At 35.6% G+C, this 25486-nt stretch overlaps 3 protein-coding genes across 3 annotated transcripts; 2 read left to right on the top strand and 1 right to left on the bottom strand.

The window, feature by feature from the left end:
• Positions 1–2701: 2701 nt before the first annotated feature.
• Positions 2702–3052, top strand: LOC131614854 (uncharacterized). The gene has a single exon (XM_058886393.1). The coding sequence runs from the start codon at positions 2702–2704 to the stop codon at positions 3050–3052; it is 351 nt and encodes a 116-aa protein (XP_058742376.1).
• A 13991-nt stretch (positions 3053–17043) lies between these two features.
• Positions 17044–18097, top strand: LOC131612595 (uncharacterized). Its single transcript, XM_058884361.1, has one exon. The coding sequence runs from the start codon at positions 17163–17165 to the stop codon at positions 17529–17531; it is 369 nt and encodes a 122-aa protein (XP_058740344.1). The 5' UTR covers positions 17044–17162; the 3' UTR covers positions 17532–18097.
• Positions 18098–19812: 1715 nt separating this feature from the next.
• LOC131610288 (protein CANDIDATE G-PROTEIN COUPLED RECEPTOR 7-like) lies at positions 19813–21607 on the bottom strand. The gene has a single exon (XM_058882190.1). It carries the CDS (start codon positions 21445–21447, stop codon positions 20128–20130), a length of 1320 nt encoding a protein of 439 aa, XP_058738173.1. The 5' UTR covers positions 21448–21607; the 3' UTR covers positions 19813–20127.
• Between the last annotated feature and the right edge of the window lie 3879 nt (positions 21608–25486).

Genomic DNA, 25486 nt, shown 5'->3' with positions numbered 1-25486 from the left:
TGAAAATGATGGAGTTGGGACTAAAACTTTCCCAAAACCATAACCCTAAAATGTCTCAAATGAAGAAATATAAACACAATTCTGCGCAGGTCCGCTCAGCGGACTACACTTATTCCCCAAAATATCTGCAGTAGTACAGGTAACCTCGCTTAGCGAGACCCCTCCGCTAAGCGGGCCCAAAATTTCTTCCAGCTTCTGCCAAGCTCCGCTAAGCGGACCTTCTGCTACAAAACTTCCTTATTTAGCTCCAAAACTGCACAATCAAAGCCGTGCCTTCGACACTTTATTCCTCGAGGCTCTAATATGCATAAATACCTATAAAAACAAAGGAAAAACTATTAAACGATACTTAAACGAATCAAAACTCAAATATATACATATTTACACAAAAGTTGGGATTTTATTACAAAAACGGAATGAATAGAATCGATAAGTGCCACAATTATATACTCAAAATATCGACATTTTGGCACTTATCATTTTGTCAACATAAAACCATCAATGAAGAACATGTTGAAATTTATAAATGGCAATACTTTAGAAGGTGAATGTATTGGAGATGTTTTGATTATGAGGAAAGATGGCAAAAGGTCTGTAATTTCCATTGTGTTGTACATACTAGGCATAAAGAGAAATTTTCTCAGTATAGGGTAGTTGGTAAAAAATAATTATAAACTGTAGGTCAAAGACGAGATAATGAGAGTCGGCGGCGCAAGAGGAAGGTTAATCTTGAAGGCTCCAATGTCTCAAAATAGAACCTTTAAAACTTAACTTAATGTGATGGAGCGCAAGTGCCTTACAACTGCAGCTAGCATATATGAATGGATATGACATTATCAACTTGGCCATCTCAACTTCAAAGACATAAGATATTTAAAAAGAAGAAATATGGTTTCAGGATTGCCATAAATCTACATTCCAAAAGAGGTATGTGAGGAATGTGTGAAGGCGAAGCAACACAAGAACAACTTCAACAAGGATGCAGGAAACAAGTCGAAGGAAATTCTTGAAATCATATACTCAGATGTGTGTGCTCCAATCCAAGTGCATTCAAATAGAGGTAAAAAATACTTTGTCGTGTTCATAAATGATTTCAGCTTAAAACTATGGACTTATCTAATCAAGAAGAAAAGTGAAGCAATTGAGGTATTTCCAAGTTTAAATCTATGGTTGAAAGACAGAGTGGTGGAAACCTCAATATTTTGAGGACTGATAGTGGTGGAGAATATGTGTCGAAATACTTCGAAATGTTATGTGAAAAAAAAGGGATTATGCATGAGGTGGTGGCACCATACACTTAACAACATAATGGAACTGCAGAAAGGAAGAATCAAACCATCATGAACATGGTGAGAAGTATGTTGAAAGGCAAGCATTTACCTAAGGAAATTTGAGGTCAAGCTATGTGGACTGCAACATTCATTGTGAAAAGATGTCCGACAAAAAAGCTAGAAGGAATTATGCTAGAAGAATATTGGTCTGGTGTCAAGCCTAGCTTAAGTCATCTGAAGATATTTGGATTTATAGCACATAAACATGTGCTTGATTAGTTGAAAGGAAAACTTGATGACAAGTTGAGTCAAATGATCCTAATAGGATATCATTCGACTGGAGAATACAAACTGTTTGACCTAGTGAACAAGAAAGTAGTGATCAACAGGGACGTGATCATAAATGAGCTTAAGTAATAAGATCGGACTAAAATGTAAAGAAGGATTTAGTAAGAATCTTATGTGAAGAACCAGCAACTGAAGTCGAAAGAAAAGAAGTTTGACAAGAAGAAGACAGAGGTGATGTTGGTCCAAGCAAACCTCAAAGAACTAGACACATGCCTTCAAGGTTGCAAGAATGTGTAATTACACCAGATGATGCAATCGATAATGAAGGTGATCTGGTACACAGTACTTTCTATGCAGATGTCGAACTAGTCAATGCAATTGAGGCATTAAAGGAATCTAAGTGGGTGAAAGCTTTGAATGAGGAACTGAAGTCCATTGATGTCAACAACACTTGGTCACTTATCGAATTGCCTCGATGCAAGAAAGCAATTGATATGAAGTGGGTATACAAGGTGAAGTTGAATTCTAAATGGGAAGTAACTCGACACAAGGCGAGACTTGTGGGGAAAGGATTTCTTCAGAAGGAAGGAATCGACTTCAATGAAGTTTTTGCACCTGTTGCTAGGATCAAAACAATCAGATATGTTGTTGGTCTAACAAACTTGAACAGTTGGCAAATATGCCAGATGGATGTAAAATGTGAATTCCTGAATGACCCCTAAGACGAAGAAGTTTATGTTGTACAACCAGTTGGGTTTGTGAAACATGGCAAAGAGAGAAAGGTGTACTGGCTGCATAAATCCCTGTATGGACTTAAGCAAGCTCTAAGAGCTTGGAATAAGAAGATTGACAGTTTCCTACGAGAGAAGGAATTTGTGAAGTGCACAATTGAGCATGGAGCATATGTAAGAAGACAGAAGAGTGAATTATGTCTCTATCTCGATGACTTGATGATAACAGGTAGTTGCAAGAAAGAGATCGAAAGGAGGCTAAATCGGTGATTAAGTTATTATTCCCCACTAGAGTGGCAAAGAAGTATTCCAAAGAGAAATATTTTGAGAAATTTGATACACTGTTCAAAAAGAGAGATTAATATGCCTTTCTTTGAAGCACTTGAGTAAATGCCCTTGCACAAAAAATTTATGATAAATGTGATTAATAAGAAGAGACCAGTGGGAGATAAACAAGCAACTATAACTAAAAAGTGTGGTAGAATCGCTCCCGAAAGGAGGATTCCAATCGAGAAGAAAGATCCTGGGGCGGTTGCAATACCTTGCACTATAAATGACAGAACATTCAAGAAGGTGCTAATTGATTATGGTTCTAGTGTGAGCTTAATGCCATTATCTCTTTTAAAAAAGCTTGGCATTGGAAAGATACGTGAGAGTGGGACAAAAATGAAATTTGTTGATCACACCATTAAGTATTCATATGGGATAGGTAAAGATGTATTGGTGGAAATTGACAAATTTGTCTTTCCAGTTGATTTCTAGATCATGGACATTCTTGAAGATGAAGATACTCATATCATTCTTGGTCGACCTTTTTTGCTTACTAGTCGATGCAATTTTGATATTGAGAAAGGGACGCTGACGTTAAAATCTTTTAATGAAGAGATAACGTTGAAGGTGTTGGAGATCAAGAAATAAGGTGCATGTGAAAGTAATCAATCTTCAGTTGGTATGATCAAACTTGAAGGAGAAAGAAAATTTTCAAAATCTCTCCCAGAAAAAGTCTCAAGCATAGTTTCTCAGGTGGCTTTATCTCATGAATCTATCAAAATTCCTAAGTTCATTCAATAGGTCAAGAAGAAAAATAAAAAGGTGCATCAAGGTGAGGAAATGAAAGTTGGAATTGATTTGAAGAGAAAAATGTTCATACTTTTAATCTACATGAGTTCTTGGTTGCGGAAATGACAATCAACAAGGTATGGAAGAGGAATTACCCTCCATAATAAAGGATAATAGACCGTAGAGCCATGCGACACTAAACGAAGCGCTTTGTGGGAGGCAGTCCATACTTTTAATAACTTAGTTTTCTTTTTGTGTTTGTTGTGTTTTTAGGTGATAAAAACTGGGTCTTTCTGGTGAAAATTAGGAAGTGACAACTAGAGTTGCATTACCCTCTATGAGTCACCCCTCTCGGTCTTGTTCTGAAACATTTGGGTCAATGTTTAGTTCAAGTTTGGGGGGGGGGGGGGGGGGGGGGGGGGGTCCTTGCATTTTTTTTTCTTTTTATGTTGTGTTATGCTATGTGTAAAACCATACATTGAGTTCTTCCCAAATTTGACCGATTTTTTTGTTTTTCATAAGAGTTTTTTATCTCAAAAGCGACCGAGAATAGTATATAGAGATGAAGGGATGGTTGTTTGAGTGTAGGAAGTTCGGAATAATATGACAGAAAGGGGGTTTTTAACCCCCTCTTGTTTCCTAAAAAGAGATATGAGTCTAACGTGTAGATTTGTACCATAGTGCTTGTATCCTGAGAAGTACTCCTTGAGTAGTTTATTTTGACAGTTTGGCATAAACTAGATTCACGTGATGTATGAGTGGTTTGGGCAACCGGCCCACTAAGTTGGGTAACCCTCAACCGGTTATTCAGCGCAAAGGGGGTTGATATCCAAACGTAGTCCAAATAAGGATAATTTATAAACTAAAAATTCTTGATTAGTCTTGTGCATGAGATGATTATCATAAATTCCATTTCCTTAATTTGATTGTCCGAATGAAAATGGAGGAAAATCCAAAGAAAAGACTTAAGTACAAAGCATAGTTAGAGAGGTATCTTCTGAAAGGGGAGCCTAGGTTTAAATTGTTCTCGCAAAAACTCTTTGCGTCATGTGAATACCGAACGAACTACCATTTGACCAATTTGAAAGGAAGTCTCATGTATGAGTACCGGTATGCTACGAATTTCATTAGCTCTTGTAATTGTCGCTTAATGTCAAGCAACGATTTAAGTTTGGGGGAGTTTGATCAGTGGTTTTTACACATTTAGTTAACATTGATTTTAGTTGTCTTTGGTTTATATTGTTAAGCGTTTTATGATTTTCTTCTTCGTTTTATGTTTTGGTTATGTGGTTTACTGTCTTCAGGCTCAAATGAATGAATCAGGACAAATCAGGGCGAAAAAGTGAAAAACTCGGAGATTTAGAGGAAGTGCAAAAAACATGCTTCAAAACAAATGTGGAAGTCAGTGGTGCAACACGGGCGACCGTGTCAGCTGACACGGGCCGTGTTGCATGTCTGGGGACTTGAGAAAAGAGAATAATTTGTCAGAGACCCAACATGGGTGCCCATGTTGCCTGACACGGCCCGTGTTGGGTTGTGACGCTGATTTCAGTAAATTTGGGTATTTTGCTCTGTAGCTGGCCTACGAGGGTATTTTTGATATTTCCAACCAACCTAAGTGAATGTGTGCTATTTAAATGAGTTTTGAAGAAGAATGAGAGGACTTTTGACAACATGGTTAATTTACACAATTGAAGATTGGAGAGATCAAGGTTATCGGAAAGATGAAGAGATTCATGAGTGTAAGCAATTGAAGATCAAAGTTCCCCAATTCCTTATAATGTCTAATTTTTGTATTGCAATTATTTTGAACAATATGTGTGGCTAAACTCCCAATGCTAGGGGGTGTCCCTGATTTGACATTGTAAACTACTTTTAATTCTTACTTTCAATAATCTATTAGTTTTTCATAATTGATTTAATCGTTCAATGTTTTTAATGCTTTTCCTGTCAGACCAACAGGGATTCATGGTTAACAATTAGGGTTGGACCGTTGTTGTTAAATCCTTTGATCGATTATACTATAGTAGATATCATCTAGGACTAGGGATACCCTATACTAATCGAAACATTCTTGATAATAATAATAATAATGCTTGATTTCATCACTAATCTCGAAGGCCATTAGGATTAGGATTGAATATTTAAAGGTTTGCTCACTATGGATTAAAGAGTAGACATCCTTAAGGACCAGTAATTGATCATTTAGAACTCGTTATTGAAATAAGGATTCAGAGTTGTTACATGTTAATGCAAACACCTACCATGGCATGCTACTCATATTTGTCAAAACCAATCTCTTATTTACTTATTGTTATTTTATAATTCTCCAAAAAAACCCAAGGCTTTTGTTTAACTGAATTGAAACGATAACTCTATATCACCATGCAATCCTTGAGATTGATACTTTGAGATTTCCCATTATTACTACATAGGCATATTAGTACACTGGCTAATTTACCGATTAATTTCGCTTTGCAAGGAAGCCATTGTTGGAGTAAAAGAATGACGCTTGGAAAAAATCATGAAATACTCTATGAAAGCTTTTTGTGTCCTATGTCCTATATCAGTTGGAGTCATTAAGGCGAGTCAAGTACCTTCAATTTGCATGTTCTTGATTTCTTCAATTTCATGATTAGGGGTGTTGATTTGTAGAGAATGTTCAAACATAGCATTCATCCAAAGTTAAAGTAACTAATAAGGTACAGCAAGTAACATATTTTCTCTAGGTTTAAGTTTCTTCATGGATTCAGAATCCAACAACGCCATTTTCTCCAATTTGTCGAACGTGGCATTTTTGTGGCAATTTGTTAGCCTGGAATTTCGACGTCATTGAGCTCGACAAATAGGAGTTCGAAGGATACTTTGTGAAATTTGGACATATATGAGGAGTATTTTGACATGGAAATTTTATCCCAAGAGGTTGGAGTCAAGAGCATTTCTACATAAAGAGTCATAGTCCAAGAGGTCGAAGTCGCTACTCAGAAGTTGAAGTTGAGACTTAGTTTTTTTTCTCAAAATTATTTATCCAAGACTTCGACATAAGCAATTAGAGCGACTGGCATGTTCAAAGACAAATAACTATTTTTTGGTCTTATCGATACCAAGAAAATACATGGAAGCAAATCTAAGGCAAGAAACATGCAGCGGAATATGTGTCGACTTCTAAGGAGAAAGCCATTATAGACACTTAGTCATGTATTAGTGTAAATAAGAGTTATAGAGTTACGATTTAGGGTGTCAAATTTGTAACATCCTGATTTTATTAATATTTTTATTAATTATATTAGTAATTATACTATTTGGTATTTTTAATAATTATTTATTTAGTTAGTTATTATGTGATATAATAATTATTTGAAATATTTAATTGTATGTTTGTTTGTGTTATTTGGGTTAGTTAAGTTGTATGAGAGATATAGTTAATTGGGTCTTAGTAGTAGAAACGTCATAGATGGATTATGGGTTAAGCCCATTAAGAGAAAAGAGATAGTAAGAGGAGCAAATTAGGGTTTTAGAGTTGGAGTCTCATAACTTATTTTTGGGGAGAAAGGAAAAATAGAAAAGAGAAGAGAAAGAAGGGAGGAGCACTTGAGAGAAGAAGAAAATTATGGAGGAAGCCTTAATTTTCGCAGCAAGTTGCAGCATAGAGTCACCTTGGCAAATCGGGCATATCTCTCAATCCAACCGTTGGATCGTTATGGTACTTGGACACAACGTTCCTGACTCATAGAGGTAAGTTCTGACCGAAGCGATTTTGATTTTGAGGGTTTTAAGTTTGTCTGATAAGCTGATTCCCGAACTGGTGTTTAGGTGTGTCTCCAATTGATGTTAGAAAGGATTTCTTTTGGAGAAAAACTTAGAGCTATGGTGAAAGAGTCCATATTTACCAAGGTAAGGGTGGGGTTCGAATTATATAACCATGAATATGATGACTATATGTGGGATTAAGGTGTATGAATTTTTCCATGGATTATTTGTTGTGATTTTGTCGTGTTGATTCGATGAAATTAGTTGTTGTTGTGGTGATAATTGTTGTTGTTTTATGCGAAGTTGCAGGATGTTTCATTGACGACGTATACCTCTATTTATTGGTATAGCAACGATATAGGCTTATGCCTTTGTGACGATGATGTTGTTTATTGTGTGTGTTTGTTGCATTCATATACATATGCATTTTTTGGTGACGGCCTGAATTGGCAAATTAGTGACGAAGGCTTATGCCTTGATGCCTCTGTTAACTGGCAATTGGCGATGGGGGCTGAAGCCCTGGGTACCACATGCATGTGCAATTGTAGAGTCTCATTATATGTCGCATGAGTGTGATTTAATTGTGACGTGATATGACTTGAGTTGTTGTTGAATATGACGATGTGAAGTGAATTGTGATAATGTAAAGTTGTAATTATAAGTTGTTATGCTAATGACTTGTTGTGACAGGTACCGTCTAGAAGATAAAAAAATAGTTGTTATAACTATTATTATTATGTTGTTGATTTTGTTATTATAACTGTACAGTTTTAAATTGTTGTTATAGCTCGTCTGAAAGTTGTAAAGTGATAATTTTGTATGATTTAATTCTAACATATTAATTATCATACTTTTGTTTATATTTTTCGACATCTCACCCCTTCTGAATGATGTTTCCCTTACCGTGGGAAACGGACAGGTATTCAAGATAGCGGTGGAAGTTTTGAAGTGATTTTAAGAAGTCTTTAGTTGCTGTTAGTCGAGTTGGTGTCTTGCTCTGATACGTAGCACTCGGGGGGTAAAACGATTGTTTTAATTATTATTTCTTTTGCTGAATTTTTATATGGTTTTGGTTTAAATTGTAACTTAAAGTTACCGTACAATGATGCTACGACTTGAATTAAATATTTATGAAGTTTGTTGATTCCGCTGCGAGTTAATTTTTGAATTGTATGTTAAGTGGTTTTTTTTTCTTTGTAGACTTGGACTCAAATAAAATTGGCTAAGATGAATGGAACTTTTTGTTTATATATACTTTTTGTTAAATACAATAAACAAATAAACAATAAGTAAAAATACTTAAAAGAAAAATGAAAATAAGATTAAATATAGCAAAACAATAAAAAGAGAATATCTCATTACATCTATTGATTCTCACAGTCACTTGGTAAAATTTTAATTATGTTTCTGCTTTCGTAGATGCACATTCAAAATTAACTTTTTTAATAAAAAAAATTGGTTTATTTCGTAGATATATTTACGGAAGTTTAAAAACATAATGAACGTTGAAAAAATGTAAATCTTTTCAGTTTAGTAAATCTTCCAAAGATGCATCTACGAAATGTGTTAAAAATATAGTGTTCCCTAAATGTACCTACAGAGCATTCTAAATTCTAATTTTTTTAAACAAAAACGGAATATTAAATTATAGTGCAATTTATACAATGTATACGGTATATTATTTTGGTGTACTATTTTCTATTGCCTTAGGGTTTAGGATATAAAAAAAAAGAGTTTAAAGGTAGTGTATTGACAGTGTAAACTAACTTTACACATACAACCAATCAAAATTCTTACACTTGCCATGTCATATTAGTTTTTTAAAATTAAAATTGTGTTTTAATTGGATACATGGTTGTGATTAGTTAACAGTGTATCCCTTTTTACACTGTCAATGCATATCCCTTTTTCTCTTAAAAAAATGGAACATCAAATTATAGTGCAATTTATGCGATGTATACAATGTATTTTTTTCCATTACCTTAGCCTTTAGGGTTTACAAAAATGAACATCAAAATATAATAGAATGTTTCGTAGGTATATTTATTGAACTAAAATAATTTGAATTTTTCCAACATTCACTATGTTTTTTACACTTCCGTAAATACACCTACGAAAAAAAACCAAATTTAAAAAAAAAAATACTTTCAGATGTACATCTACAAAAACAGAGGGCGTTATTGATAACACACGTGATGCATGAGAGACGAGAGGGGGTGGGGTAAGAGGTTCTCTAAAATTATTTTTTTCACTTTTTTTTTTACTTTATGAAATAAAATATTTTTTAAAAAGATTGTGATTAAAATAAAAATCAAATTTAATAGACTAAAATAACCATTTTTTAAAAGATTTTTTTAAACGAATAGAATATCATAAGATTAAGCATATTATCCTTGTTTTTTTAATTTTTAAACGTCTGAACAAATTGCGGTACTACAACTCCTTAGAAAAATATTTCATTTTTGCCCTGACCATGGACTTTGGCAATCAGTTGTAGACTTGTTTCATCTTTTGTATAGATCAATTTCATTTCTGCCTTTAGTTGTAGTCGTAGACCTTGGACTTGGACTTTGGACTTTGCAACAATCAACCCTCATATACAAATTAATGCTTAATTTCTCTTCCCCACACGCTGTATGGATTTAGCTAATGTAGATTAGGGTATGAAAATTTCTTTATAGACCTCCCAACCTTCTAGCCCATCTCTGGTGAAAAATCCAAACTAGCCCTGACTTCAAAAATGCATATCCGAAATGCAAGAAAAAGGTATTTTCGGAGATGCATCTCCAAAAGCGCTTTTTTTTTGAAAAAATTGCCTTATTTCGGAAGTTCATTTCCGAAAACAGCATTTCGGAAGTTCATTTCCGAAATACTGCGCGTTTTGCAGATTAAGCAAAACAGTCCCCCTCCCCTAATTCATTTACCCTAATTCTATTCTAAACTCAACCTCTCTTCAAAATTTCTGCAAAAAGCAAGTGTGAAGTATCAGAGATTGCCAACATCTTCTTCCAATCTCAATCTAAATCATCCCAAACTCTATTAGTGGTAAATTTAGTGCATTTTTTTCAATTTTTAGATCCATTATTATATCTCTATTAGGGTTGTTTAGGTTGTTTAGATCCATTAGTCAAACTCTAAACTGCTATTTAGGTTGTTTAGAATGAATAAAATTAGTTATGTTTTAGGATTTTGGGGTCTGCCATTGGAGGTTGCAGAGAACTTATGCGCAGGGGTGTTTCGGAAGTTCATTTCCGAAAACACCTCCATTCCCAGTTTCGGAAATGAACTTCCGAAGTGTATCAAAATTTCAATTTTTTTTAGTTTTTTCTGTTGTCTCGCATATTAATCGATTTCAATTGTTTTGAGGAACATGTCAGGCAACCAACCAACACGCATCAGACAGGGTAGAGAGACCCAGACTGCGTCGGCTAGACGCGAGCGGGAGGCGGCGCAGCTGGCGTCGACACAGGGACGGGGGCAGGGTCGGGGACGACGTGTGCGAGTTCCCGTGGAGATGGGCGAGGGTACCTCTACATTTGGATTTAGGAGTCGGCTGGCTCGGGTATCTTCTTCCCGCCAGCGAGAGGAGGAGGAGGAGGTGGCAGTATCATACCACGAGGCGGAGGATGTACCGGATGTTGACCCTCCACTCGGGGAGGAGGATGAGCAGGAGGAGGGCTTCCCGGGAGGGCCCAGTGACACTTCCGTGCTGATATCCTACCGCGATCACGTCGCTCGGCGGATCTGGGAGGGAGAGATATTTTTTATAATTTGCCCGACTACATTATTTAACCGTTTATAATTTAGACGTTTATTCGATATTTTCTTAACGGTCTATTTAACATACGCTTTTATTTGTTTTTTTTGTAACAGGAGAGAGAGCCGTTGAAAATGGTGAACCACGCCCGGAAGATTTTCAGTCTGTTTAAACCGACTGCTGAGTGGTTTAACGACTCGGTGAGAGCTTCAGGGCTTAGTGGGCTCTGCATGACGGGGTATTCCACCATCAGCCACGGCATGCAGGGGGCCTTTGTGGAGCGCTGGCACAAGGAGACGTCTTCTTTTCACTTGTCGGTTGGGGAGATGACGATCACCTTGCATGACGTGCAGTGTCTTCTCCACCTGCCGATCAGGGGTCCGCTGTTGACCCACTCCCGGATCCAGAGGGTGAAGCCAGTCAGTGGATGGCGCTCTATTTGGGCATGGAGCCCGAAGCTGCTGACTACGAGTGCATCACGACATTTGGGCCTCATATCCGGTTCACCACACTGAGCCGCTATTTTGAGCACCACCTGGACGCGGCGGCCGAGGCTGAGGAGGCGGGTGACGAGCTATTTACACAGTATCACCGTGGCTGCGCTCTCTGGTGCTGGTACATGCATGTGGTAGGCGCTGCAGTCTTTATGGACAAGAGTGCAAGGTACGTCGACGTGACCTACCTCCGCTACTTCATGGACCTGACCACCGTTCACCAGTGGAACTGGGGGGCAGCTACTCTGGCATACCTATACCAGAAGCTGAATGAGGCCTCCAACTGGAGGACGAGGCAGTTGACCGGATCCTGCACACTACTCACGGTACGTTTCATTTTAATTATTCCGTATTTATTTATGTTTCGTATTTGTGTTTCGTATTTACTTATGTTTCGTATTTATTTATGTTTCAGAGCTGGATCATCTCCTACTTCTCCCGCATCCACGACTTCCACATCGATCCTGCGTACGTTGACGCCATGCCCAGGGCCGCCAGATACGTTTTCCAGAGGGGGAACAATGCGGTGGGACCATACCGTGGGTACTTGGACCGCACGATGCACGATGACGTCACCTGGAGGCCGTTCAGCGACTACACTCAGATTGTCCCCTTTGACGGCATATCTCTATATTCTGGCTGGTTGGCATGCGGCATCATGGTCTGGTATCTCCCTGAGCGGTGCATGCGTCAGTTCGGATTTGTGCAGAGGATACCCAGGTCACCCTTTGAGGCTGCTCCCGACACAGTGACCCGAGTGCACCTCACTGCCATATTTGAGGATTGGGAGCATCATATGGTACCGGAGGAGTATCGTCTCATGCGGGTCACCCAAGACTGGCACAGTGTGGAGGGGTACGTCACATGGTTCTACCGGGTGTCACATCCTCTGCTGACACCCGACGCTCCCGGCGCTCCTAGGCCAGCACACGAGGAGATCTTGGAGAACCAGCAGGCCGAGGATGACCACGCCATTGATCTCCTGCCGATCTGCCAGCGGATAGAGATGCTTGGGCGGGACGCGTTGGATCGAGGTGTCGTTCATTAGGGCGGTCCAGAGGCAGTCGCCGTGATGGAGATGATCGTCACTGATGCGGACCGTGCGGCGGCATACAGGCGGCAGAGGAGGTCCCAGGGAGAGAGGGTTAGGCATACCCAGTAGTGGTCGGGTTTATTTTTTTTTGATTTCGGATTGTATCTTTTTTACACTATTATTATTTGGATTCGGATCGGTTTGTATATATTACTATTTTATCATATTAGTATATTAGTATTTTCTGTTTATATGTCGCTTATTTTATTTCCCGGTTTCCTTTAATTAGAAATACGAGACAATTTCCAAAAACATAAAAAAAAACACAGTTTCTGCATAATTCGGAAGTTCATTTCCGAAACCCTCCAAAATCTAAAAAAAGGTGTTTTCGGAAGTGCATCTCCGAAAACACCCCCCATTTGGTGTTTTCGGAGATGCACTTCCGAAGTATGAAAATTTTTTTTAAAAAAAAAATACTTCGGAAATGCATTTCCGAAGCAGGGGTAAATTGGATTTTTCGCTGGGGTGACCCCATAGGGAGGTGGGTAAAGAAATTTTCTTAGGGTATAAGACTTCATTCAAAATATGCTTCCATTTCCTATTTGTTTTAAAATCATTTGGATTATAAAATGACATCATGGTCATCATCAGATATGGAAAAGGATCATTATCAATTGCCATTTAAGAAATCTCGTCATCGACTAACATAAATTTGCCTCCCTTAATAGCCTTTTGAGTGAATTTCCTTAAGCATATGCAGTTAGTTAGGAATTAGTTATCTGGTTTATGCCCCCTTGCAATATCTTTTGTCTTTGATTTCATCTCTTCGAGGATTTTTTAAGACAACCTAGTAGCCAAATTTCTAATCTTTCAATAGATAATCAAATATATATTCAACTTTAGTTATATTAAAGGCATATTTGAATTTGTATTTTAGTGATTTGGTGTCATTGGATTCCTCTGTGTTGATGATGATGAATAGATATAAACCTCTTCCTCACCTAGCACAATTAATTTTCCTCTCTTTGATGAAATGTTTGATGTGTACTATTCTTAAAGCCAACTCATTCATATCATGGAAATCACATCCTTCCAACTTCTCTATTAGCTAATGATGCTTGATGGTCACTAATGCATACTGTATGTTAGAAAACTGGATCAAACATTTTACACCCTTATTTCTAAACCTTTATATGAACTCCCCACCTAATTCTTCCACTTATTGTTTCAAGTCCATCAAACTTGCTTATGTAACTTTAGGATGAGATAAGTAAAATCTTTCAAGGAAACACATGATCATGTTTTACCTAGTTTGTATTGAGTTTGGTGGGAGTGTGAATACCTATGTTGTTCATGTATAAAGAGAACATCATGATTTTATGGAATTCGTTATGGTTTCTCTCACTGTAGTGAGGAATAAACTTTTTGATGTTCCCCATAGAATTATAGAGTTTTATAACCTATGAAAAGATGCATCAATTTATGTACCCACTCAAGATAAGTCATCCTAAACATATAATTATCCATCGATTTAAATTGTATTCAAAATACCTCTAGATTGTATCGACTATGAGGTGGGGATCTTACTACAATTTTCTAAGACGTCTCATCTCAACTGTAGTTGAATGAAGTTATATATTCCCTAAGGGGTTTGAGAAACCATGTTGAAATTGAGCCTGAGGTAGATAATTACCCCATGAATTCTTTTGATTCAACACTAAATTATCTCTCACATATGTTCCTAATACCATGATGGCTAACCGATTTGTAAAACGGCTATTTTTCTCATGATTTGATAAACTTAACAAGCTTGTGATTTTTATATGATAATATAATGTTTGAAGCACGGAATTATATATAATATTGGAGTGAGGCAGAATTGAAACAATGTGAAAATGAAGAAAGAAATTGATGGAAAAGAGTAGAAATGGGGCGCCACACTCTTTCTATGGTTTAGAAAGGATGATAAGCCTAAATGAAGATCACCACAAGAAACTTGGTTTCTTGATAAGATCAAAGTAAGGTTCAATCCAGAACCAAAGGAGCAATGCTCTCAAATCACACAAAGTGTTTAACAAAATTCAACTTGCTTCTTCATTCATATTTAGCTCCCTATTTATAGGTAAAAGATAGCTTACAATAATAACTCAAGAAATTCTACAACTTCAGTCCACTAACTAGTCAATAATGGTTTGCAAAAGAAAAGTCACACACTTTAAGGTAGTGGAGAAAGTGGATATTGATTGCCTTGATGAATCATAGCAATTTATAGCCACTTTGATTAATGCATCTCACCTTTCTCTTTCTCCTTCCTTAAAATCTTGACCTATTAATTTCTTAAGCCCATTATTTACTTATAAATATAAAGAGCACGAAAATTTTAAGCTTTAAGAGCTTTAGAATATTTAAAAATATACTAAAAATTAAAAACATGTGTTTTGGGCCAAAATTTGACAAGTTGGGCCATAACACGTTTTATTTGGAGCACTTTTTTTATATGTTTCCTTCCACATGCTTAATGAACTCATGATCTCATCATACCACTAACACATTATATTGGTAAAATGGATTAGCAATCCATTTATGTTCACCAATATATCCATGAGTATGTCTTGGAATGTATGATTTCGGATTAGCAAAGAAAAATAGACTTTTTTGTTCCTGCTACTAGGTTAAAGTATTTTCCTGCAACGTAGGACATTTTGTTTGCTTGCAAAACATTGTCGTAAGATGAAACTTGCAATATGCCAATTTGTCCAACTACTATGCACATGTCCCACTTAAAGATTAATCTAATTAAACGTATCATTCACCATTAAATTTCTCCTTGGGATTAACTATGGAAAAATCTAGGCTAAGAATTTAGAGAAATACAAAGGGCATGATGTACACAAATCAGATGGACTTGTGAAGTTCATGTCTTTATAATGATCATATGACTTTGAGTAACAATTCCGGTTTGACCTTGATCCTCTTCAACTTCTTAAATTTTAGAATTGACATAATTGTCATCAGAACTGATTTGTTTAGCCTTCAACTCTGACTTGCTAAACTACATTATATGAATTATGGCTTTAACAATGTCACCAAGTTTTGCGATAATTGATAGATGACTTCATATATCTTTATATCTATCAATTATCTAATAAAAGAGGTTATCATTACCACTATGGTTCAGGTGGATCACCGAACGTCTCTCTAAAATGAATGAGAGGAGCCAAGGATATTGACACTCCTAACACTTGTGGTGGTTCTTCGGGTCTTTGTTGGCTTGACAACTTTGATGTTTATGGGTGATTGATTCATGTTTCAAATTTGTTTTTTTTCTAAGCACATGTGCATAAACAAAACATAATATTGACCTAAAGAACTCAATTGTCTTTAGTGCTTTTAGTCGTACTGTCCTAACGGGCATTGTCAAATTTATTGTTGAGTTGAAAATAAGCTAAGGTATTGACTAATAGCTCTCACATTGATTATATTTTCTTAAAGAGATCACAATAAAGAAAGAACTTTGTCATGAACTTTATCTTTCAGGTGTGAGTTCTTTAACTACTTCATAGATTGTTAAATACGACGATTAACCTACTAAATTAAAAATGCATAAAATGTAAGATAATGCCATAAAAATTAAGAGATAAAAATGTGTAATTTAGTTAGTTTGATTAATTGAGCGTGTTGAAAATGATTTACATTTCTTGTATTTATAAACAAACACTTTTTTTAGTAGCCAAAACGATGTGGCCTACAAAATTTAGACTTGCCTAGCTATTTATGTCGGTGATACATGATTTTTCCTGTTACTCAGAGTACATGATGCCCCACGTTTGACTTGGTTCTCTGATGTGTGCAAGTCCTTAATTTTAGTTTTCTTCAACCAATGATGCTATAAAGTCGTAGTAAGCTTTGACTAATTCTAACCTTTCAATGACTTTCATACACCTCAATAGACTTGAAGATTTGTTAGTTAATCATCTTGTATTCAACTATACTTGTACTCACTTAACTTTTTATCGATCGAAGAAATATCCCTTGAAATTAACATATTTGTTTGACAATTTGGAGTAACAATTTATTTAGTTTCATATATAAACATAATGTATATATAAATTAATTCTTAAAACTAATTGTATTTTCTTTCCTTTATTTCTATTTTTGACACTAGATCTTATAATAACTCAAATTTGATATGAAAGATTAACTTAGAACTAGTTGTTATTATTCAATTAAGTAGTTAATTACCGTTGATTACTTATATAAAGACCGGTGCAATAACTTTAGCAAGTGTACATTTATTTTTACATACACTAAATAAAAAATATTAATAAATTACTGAGTAAATAAACAACAAATATATTTTGTCTTGTTGAAAATAAATTTAACCTTGTCCATTCCCATCCCCTATTGGACCAACTCATTCCCTCATCCATTCTCACAACAAAGTTACAAAAACAAACATCTCTTCAAAATTTTATACAATTTACTAAACTTATTAAAAATTATTTTCCCTCAGCATCTTCGTGCAGAAAAGGCAATTTATTATTTTAATAATAAAAATATCACAAGAGAGTCACATCATAAGAACAGAAAAGGCAAACAAAGGATAAATAAATAAATAAAAAATGAAAAACATGATTCTTTCATTTGCTTCTATTTTGGCGCCTTATGGCTCCAACAAAAACGCATTTTATAATAAACGTTGTAAAATGTTATAATAACAACGCATAAAAAAACAGTAGTTATTAATCATCACACATGATAGCGTGAAAAAGCTTCACCATGAACTCTGGTTGCATATCGAACTGCATCAACGATGCACGTGACCCACGTGTTCCGGTGAGAGGTAGCTACGTGAACCTCTACAAGTGGCCGGAATCAGATGCTGCTTTTGTGAGGTCAGTGAGTTCCGGCAGAGAACATCCGAAGGTGGTGGATAGTATCTCTTGCAGACAGTTGTATCTAAGAAGCTACACATTTTGCAGAGAAGATGAGAAGAAGAAAAAGGTGAAGGTGAAAACGAAGAAACGCGTGGTTGTTAAGAAGAAAAATTTGGGTGGGAAGAAAGATAAAAAGAGTTCTTGTTCTGTTTTGTTTGGGATTTTTCGAAGGTTCTTGTCTTGTTGTGCTAGTGTTGATGTTTGTGGATGAAAATTATGAGTTTTAATTAAGGTTTGTTTGTTCATGTTGTTGTTTTGTTTTTTTATTATTTAGAATTAAAAGAAATGATTTGTGGGTGTTATAAGTTTAATAAATTAAGGTTTTATTGAAGATAAGAATGTGGAAAATGTGAATGTAACACATTTTGAAGAGTTTGTGCAAAAGATTTCTTGTGTTTGAGGTTGAAATGGAGACATGAATTATTCGAGGAAAAAGAATTGATCATAGAAGGTCTCCATAGAAGTTGGCCAACACAGAGGAGTTCATACCGATTAGGTTTTCTTTCATACTCTAGTAAATCATCCAAAAAACTTGGTTATGTTCGAACACGTTATCTCCCTCATCATAACTTGTTTTGATGACCTGAACGGTGAAAGTGTAGCACTATGTCTCACAAATCATATTTCAAAAAAAAAAAAAAAAACTCGATCCAACCATTAACAAATATATAGAATCGCTACCTTTCTCAAGATTATTACAAAAAAACAAAAAAAAAATTCTTAATCCTAACACTTTAAGTCACTCGTTTTTCTCTTCTTGAAGCATCCATAAATAAGTTAAAAATTTGTACTTCGATAATCATATACTCACTAGGTTATATTAAATTACAATCCTAAATCGTTCTTTCTCTTGTTGATATTTCCCAAAATTAAGATAATTTCGATAATAATAATAATAATAATAATAATAATAATAATAATAATAATAATAATAATAATATATAATAATAATAGAAAAAAGAAAATACACTGACAGTGTAAAATATATTTACACTGTCACCAATGAAGAACATGTATCACAATAAATCCTAATTTTATTTTTAAAATACTGAAATGACACAGCAAATATAAGAGTTTTTATTAGTTGCATGTGTAAGATTGTATGTGAAACTACCCTTCCATGGTTGTCAAGCCAGCTACACATTTAGACGGATTTAGAGACCATCAGCATTCAGTTCTTTTTAATAACAACACTGAAATAAAAAAAAGCTTTGAAGGAACTTCAAGAGCTGTGTTTTGCTACGTGAATAGATGTGTAAGTTAATCATTTCAAAGAATTATTTAATTTCGCCCGATATGTGTTCGCATAAAGAGAGAAAATGTTTATGTGATTATTATGTTTTTCTCTACTAGTTGCAAAGTATAAAACAATCTTTTTGAGCAAGTTGCATTCTCGAGAATCTTGCAATACATTCCCATATCTGTATGATGATAAAATTTGCAATACAATCAAACTTTTTATGTGCATTCCTTTTCATTTGAGTCCAAACTTTGTACACATTATGGAATAACCAAACGAATTGTTATACACTTCAAGAATAAAGAAAATATGTTGATAATTGAGAGACCAAGTTGTAGGCTGACTTAAAAGATATCGTTTTTGTTGGGAGAATCTCACTCACTCAAGAGATTTACATGTAACAAATCAAGTACCATGAGTTTATCTGCATAGTGGGTTTGTCAGAATCATGTTCAACAACCATAATATCACACATACACTATGACTAACAAGTAAAAACCCCACTCACACACCCATCAGTGAAGCTTTCCTAAGTTGCTCTATATACAATTCAAGGTGTGCCATGTGCAAGTTCATGTAGCCATCAACTTAAGTTAAATGTGATGTGCTAGAGAGTGAGGGAGGAACGAGTCGGTTCTCACCTTTTCTTCGAGTGTTCAGATTTTGCAGGTGTTTGGAGTTCCATTTGCAAATGGATCAAGAGTACTTTGGATAATGATGGACATGTCAATAAATGGAAAATCTGAAAACATTAATGGAATTAACCACTTTATTCTCATTATCTCATTGTAATAAGAATGAATGAGTATCAATTACATAAAGAAATGCCTAATGAAACAAAAAGAGTACATGACCAGCACTTTATTGTCAATATCTTATTTATACTAAAATAAGTATGAATGACTATGAATTACAGAAAGAAATGCCTAATGAAACATAAAGAGTATATGACTAGCACTCTTATATGAAAACACATGAGATGCAATTGCAGAGTGCTGAATGTAAAGGAAGGCCAACAATAATGTATGAACATGAAAAAATTGAAAAAGGAGAGGCAAGAAATCCATCATCGAATGCAAAAATGTATATCAACCATCCTCAACAACAAAAAAGAGTGCTAGGAACATTTCTCTAACACTCACTCTCTTGTTGATGTGAAATCTATGTTGATCTCACCCTTAAAAAAGTGAATGTGAAAATAGTTTGTTTCTAACACTATGCTATCAAAATATTCTCAATCAAGAAACTCCACTTACGAATGATAAGTAAAAGATCAATTCAGTAATATAATTGAGTGTACAATTTCTCAAGATACATACATATATAAGCTTTGTGTATCCCACATAATTCATCAACAACAACACCATCAACAAAAGGAAACTAAACATACAGGAAGTATTGAGTATTCCTTTATAGACATTTTTCTACTCTTCACAATTTGAAGGCTTGGAGGGGATAGGGTAACAATGAAGAAAAGGGTAAGCTAGATAAAAATACAGTATCAAATTTGCCATGGCAAAAAGGTCAACAAAAAAGGGATGGTTGCAAAATTCCATAACCAGAAGCTTCAAAGCTCAAACTCTTCATCCCTGAGAGCTATCTCAGCAGCTTCCTCTTCCTCCTCATCAAGAACAAAGTACTCATTCTTCTCCACAGGTCTAAACATGTAGAACATAACAATATAGAAAACAAGACTCGCAGTTTCCTCAGCAGCATTACTCACCCATTGATACTTATAAGCCGCAATAGTCCTCAAAGCAAACACAACAATTCGCGTAAAATACAGATACCCAATAACAACAATATAAAACTGCCTAAATAGCGTCAACTTCGCAAGATTCCTCGAAGCTTTCCCATCCGTTTTCGACGTCTCCCTAAGCGATCTTATCGACCAAACAATAGGGAAAATAATAGCACAGCAACAAATAATATCAACAAGCAAAAACACCTGATTCCAAGTAACCCAATCTTTGATAAAAGGACCCGTCTCACCAATCACAACAGAAGCCAAATTAGCCAGAACCTGAAGAGGGATCACAATCATCAACACCTTCTTCTCCCTATCCTGCAAAAACGGCTTAAGAAAAGACCAACCGGTACCGATCAAAACGATAACAGTAAACAACACAACAACACGAATGAACTGGAAAATGTAGAACAACACATCCCATCCATGAGGTAAACCAGTGACTTTAACGTAATGCTTATCCTCTGCAGCACAGATGAGATTCAAAGCCTTCATAAGAAGCAAAACCGCCATTAAGAGATGAATTCTGTGAACAGAGTGTTTATTGGTGGAACAAGTGTAGACCCAGAAGATGAAGAAAGTTAGGTATGCGAGAAAGAAGAGGAAGAAGATTGAAGGGAGTTGAGTTTGTCCGGCGGAGAGATAGTCCTTGGAGCCGTCCGAATCGAGATTGAAAATCTCGGTGCGGACGACCATGGAGACGGAGGTTTGCGGAGCGCAATTAGCGAAGAAGAGGCTGTATTCGTTAGGGGAAGTGACGGGGTAAGAGCGGCTGAAGGAGGCTGATGGAGGAGGGGAAAGGTCACGGAATGTGAAGAGACGGAAGATGTAGTGGGAATCGAGGACGCAGAAGGAGGGGTTTTGTTGGATCTCGATGAGGACTTGGAGGAGGGTTTCTTCGTTGAGGAGGAAGAAGCCGAGGCGGGAGGATTCGGGTTGGGAGGAGGAGGAGAGGAGGGCGACGGAGACGGAGGAGACGGAGATGTTGACGTGGCCTTTGTGGTTGAAACCGAATTTTTCGAAGAGGATCATGGGGCGGGTGTCGGTGGTGATTGTGAGGGATTTGATTTCGGCGGAGGAGGGGGAGAGGAGGAGGAGGGCGGAGAAGAGGAGGAGGAAGGGAATGTAGGGTTTCGACATTGTTGAATCTGTTACAGAAGAATTGAGAAATTTGGATGAATGAAGAAGAAGAAGAGATCTGATTCTGAATGTGATGTTGTCACCGCAACACACTGGTATCACGACGTGTTAACTACGCTCGTGGGATTAATTTCATTTCATTTTACTCATCAAAGATTAATTGACTAAGCTAGGCTTTATGCATATGTAAAAATATAATCTTAATTGAATAATTTGAGGATATAATTTAATTTAGAGTTTAAAGGTAGTGCACTGACGGTGTAAACAAACTTTACACATACATCCAATCAAAATTCTTACACTTGCCATGTCATATTAATTTTTTTAAATTAAAATTGTGTTTTAATTGGATGCATGGTTGTGATTGGTTGACAGTGTAAAAATATTTTACACGGTCAGTGCATATCCTTTTTTCTCTTTAATTTAAGTGTCAAATACTCATAAATATTCATGTTGTTCACTTAAATATTTTATTTTATTTTTAATATTTAAATATTTATTTTAAATTTAATTTTGAGATATTATAATTGTATGGTTAAATTTGTAAGAGCTTATTCACATGTAGGGCTGGCAATGAACCAAACTAACTCGAAAATAGTTTGAAACTCGATTCGAAAATTAAATCGTTGAACTAGGTTCATGAACCAAATGAGCTGAGTATAAGTTAAAAACTAAGTTCGTTAACTAAATCAATGAGCTGAACTTGAACTATACATAGCTCGACTCGTTAGGTTCATGAGTCAACTCGATTATATATGAGATAGATTATATTGTATTTAAGAGTAGGTTTAAATATTTTTTCTAAATCTTGGTATCATATTTTATTTTAATCTAACGGTTTTAATTGATAATTTATATTCTCTAGTGAGTAAAATATTTCTACAAATAATTATGCAAATAAAATTAACATCGTATGAATTCCAATCTTATAACTTTAATTTTATTTCTATATTTTTTATTTAAAAAATATTAATTTTAAATGTCAAATAAATATATAAAAAAATAGACTTTAAAAAATTACTTTTAAGTTCGTGAAATAAGCGAGTTGAACCTAACAAGATAAACCTAACGAGTTGAATCGAGATGGTCGTGAACTTCTAACAAGTCGAGTTTGACCTAGAAAAAAGTTCGAGATAGACTCGAACTCGAATTCAAACTCGGCCAATTCTTAACGAGTCGAGTTTGAGCTGAAAAAAAAGTTCGTCATGAACTCGAACTCGAACTCGGCCAATTCTTAACGAGTCAAACTGAGCTGAGGCGAGTTCGACTCGACTCGACTCATTTCCAGCCCTATTCACATGTATAATATATGACATCAACATGTCTTTGTAATTGGAGTTAATTCTTAACCTATAAATTTGGTTTTGTAAGGATATTAAATTTGTAAGAGTTAACTCTTATACATATGTTATCATATGTTATCAGAGCTTATCAATCGAAACTTGTGTTGTCCACCGTATAAGTCCACATACTAAGTCCAAAAAGAATGTTAGACGTAAGGGGTGTATTGAAAAGATTCTCCAAAAAGAATGTTGGACGTGTGTATTAAGAATATTTAAAGTCTCACACTGGTTGAAGATAGAGCCTTAAAAAAGATGGTATCAGAGTCTATAGATTGGATCATGGGTCGTCCACCGTTTAAATCAACTCACCAAGCCTAAAAGAGTATTGGACGTGAAGGGTGTATTGGAAATATTTCAAGTCCCACATTAGTTAGAGATAGAGCATTGAAAGAACTTATAACTTACAAGCCAGTTTTGTAGGATAAAGATTGCCTCCACTTATAAAGACATATTCAGACCATATGATGTCCGACGTGGTTATTTAATACATCATACAAATTGTTATAAAATAAGTTGATACATAGAATGGATTATTTAATTCTTATAATAATCTAGATTGAGTATCATAGTTTGTTGTAAGACAGAAGTACCTTCGGTCAGAGTTTGAAAAAGTAACTCTGATGAAAAGTGATTTTTGAAATACTTCAGGTCTTGACACTTAAGAATGGATTATTTAATTCTTATAATAATTTAGTGGAAAATCTTGTTGTCATCTGATGACAACTATTTCACTCAAGATTCCATACTTCATATAATTGTCTTTCCTTCATAGTACTCTATAAGGTTAAAGTTTTTTGGGTAATGATGTGAACCTCATTAATTTTCTTTTGTACTTCTCTCTTTGTCATCTTTCTTTTGTTTTTACCTTGTCTTTTCATATGTTTTAATAGCTCACCTATTTTATTTTTTGTACTTCTAAATTGTTTTAGTTTTTTTAAAGACTGTCGTTGAGTAAGTCTCTATGCAAAGCAGTTGTCTTGCATTAGTCTTGGCTATATCTTTGAGAATCTATTTTATTCCAAAATAGTTTTATTTCTTCCTTTCTCTTTGTCTGATCACTCAACCTGAGATGGCTTCTAGAACTATTTTCTGATATTAAGAAGCAGATAGGACTAATCAATGAAAGGCTGATTGATTCTGAAGAGTTGTTAGATCTTGGCTATGATATTCAAAAGGTAGTCTTTCAACAAGAAAGGGGTGGCTACTTCATTCTTCTTTATGGACACACCTACTCTAATCCCATCAAAGAGTTATGGGTAAACGCTTCTATCCAATAACTCAATCTATAGTATGTCATTCTTTCTGAACAACTTATGAAGAAAAGAGTATATAACTCAGACTCTAATAGATCAGGATCTGGTCAACACTTAGAACCTCAACATCTGATGAATCAACTTCTAATGACCTGGACATATAATGAAGGTGTGCAAAACACTATAAAGGGGGGTTTGAATAGGGTTTTTAGCAACAAAACTTTTTATAAAAAACAACTCCCCTTAAAAACCACAAACTCTTGACTCTTGATAATAACAATAAAGTGTATGAAGAGAATGAACAAGTTATGTTTATATTTTTTCACTTGAAAATTATCAAGCTAATCTAGTCCACCCGCCAAGGTGATTTCTCCTCTCTCAAACGAGGTCTTAATCCCTTATAACCAAACTGATTACAACTGCAAGGGCTAACTGCTGATGACTAACACTGCACAAGTTACCCTAAAGTGACTAGCAATACAATGCACAATCTAACCGTAAGTGACTAACCACTAAATGCACAAGCTACCCGCAAGTGACTAACAACCTTTAAGACACACTAGTCCTAAACTTCCCAAGAATACTGACCAACTGACCTCTTGAGGAACAATCAAACAACTGTTTGAATAAGAGTTTGTTTACAAATAAATGCTTCTACACAAGCTGGATGTAAACGATATTTTTCAGATCCTAGACTTAAAGATAATAAAGCTATGAACAGTCTTTCAAGAATGGGTATGATTGTGAATTAACAGCTTCCTCTTTAAGTTTTCATGCCTATATGTAGCCAATATAATAATATATTCGTTGGAGGGCAGTTCTGGAATTTCCAAAAGTTTGGTACCTTGAATGTAGTGGGAGACAAGATAGTACGCAGCGTCCATCCTTTCATGGTAGCGGAACGAAACATTCGTTTGTACCCTGTACCTCGTACTACATAATGTTATATTCTTATTCTTCTTGAACTTCAGAGGCTGACAACATGAGTTAGAAGAAAAGAAAATAAGCTTTTGGGTCTTCAAAGTCTTAAGAGTTGCGTCTTCAGAGTTTTCAACACTTGGTCTTCAGTACCCTTTGTCTACAGAAACATGAATCTACAGAGATTCAAGTCTTCAGAACTGCGTCTTTAGAGTCTTTAGCACTTGATCTTTGGATTGGTTTCTTCAGACTTCAAATCAGAGTGACAACTTCAGAGGCATCTGAAGTAGTTTTCTACTGTTCATTAGAACTTGTGTAGTGCATAAGCGGAACTTGGTATCTTCTGATGTATTGGCCACGCCTTTCATCAGATTCAGAACCTGTTTGTTCAAAGCTCAAAGCTACAAACATTAAAGTACCAAAATTGTTCATACAAACATACTCTTTGTTATCATCAAAACTCAGAGATATCTTGCAGAACCTAATCTTGTTCTAACACATAGTACTGCACCTCTGGTTCGTACT

This window comes from Vicia villosa, linkage group LG6 (assembly GCF_029867415.1).
Source record: "Vicia villosa cultivar HV-30 ecotype Madison, WI linkage group LG6, Vvil1.0, whole genome shotgun sequence".
Lineage (NCBI taxonomy): Eukaryota > Viridiplantae > Streptophyta > Magnoliopsida > Fabales > Fabaceae > Vicia > Vicia villosa.
The sequence above is the reverse complement of the archived record's forward strand: the minus strand, read 5'-3'. Positions and strand labels throughout refer to the sequence as shown.

Coding starts and splice junctions, on each gene's coding strand:
- LOC131614854 (XM_058886393.1), top strand. CDS start 2,702: ATGATAAATGTGATTAATAAGAAGAGACCAGTGGGAGATAAACAAGCA.
- LOC131612595 (XM_058884361.1), top strand. CDS start 17,163: ATGAACTCTGGTTGCATATCGAACTGCATCAACGATGCACGTGACCCA.
- LOC131610288 (XM_058882190.1), bottom strand. CDS start 21,447: ATGTCGAAACCCTACATTCCCTTCCTCCTCCTCTTCTCCGCCCTCCTC.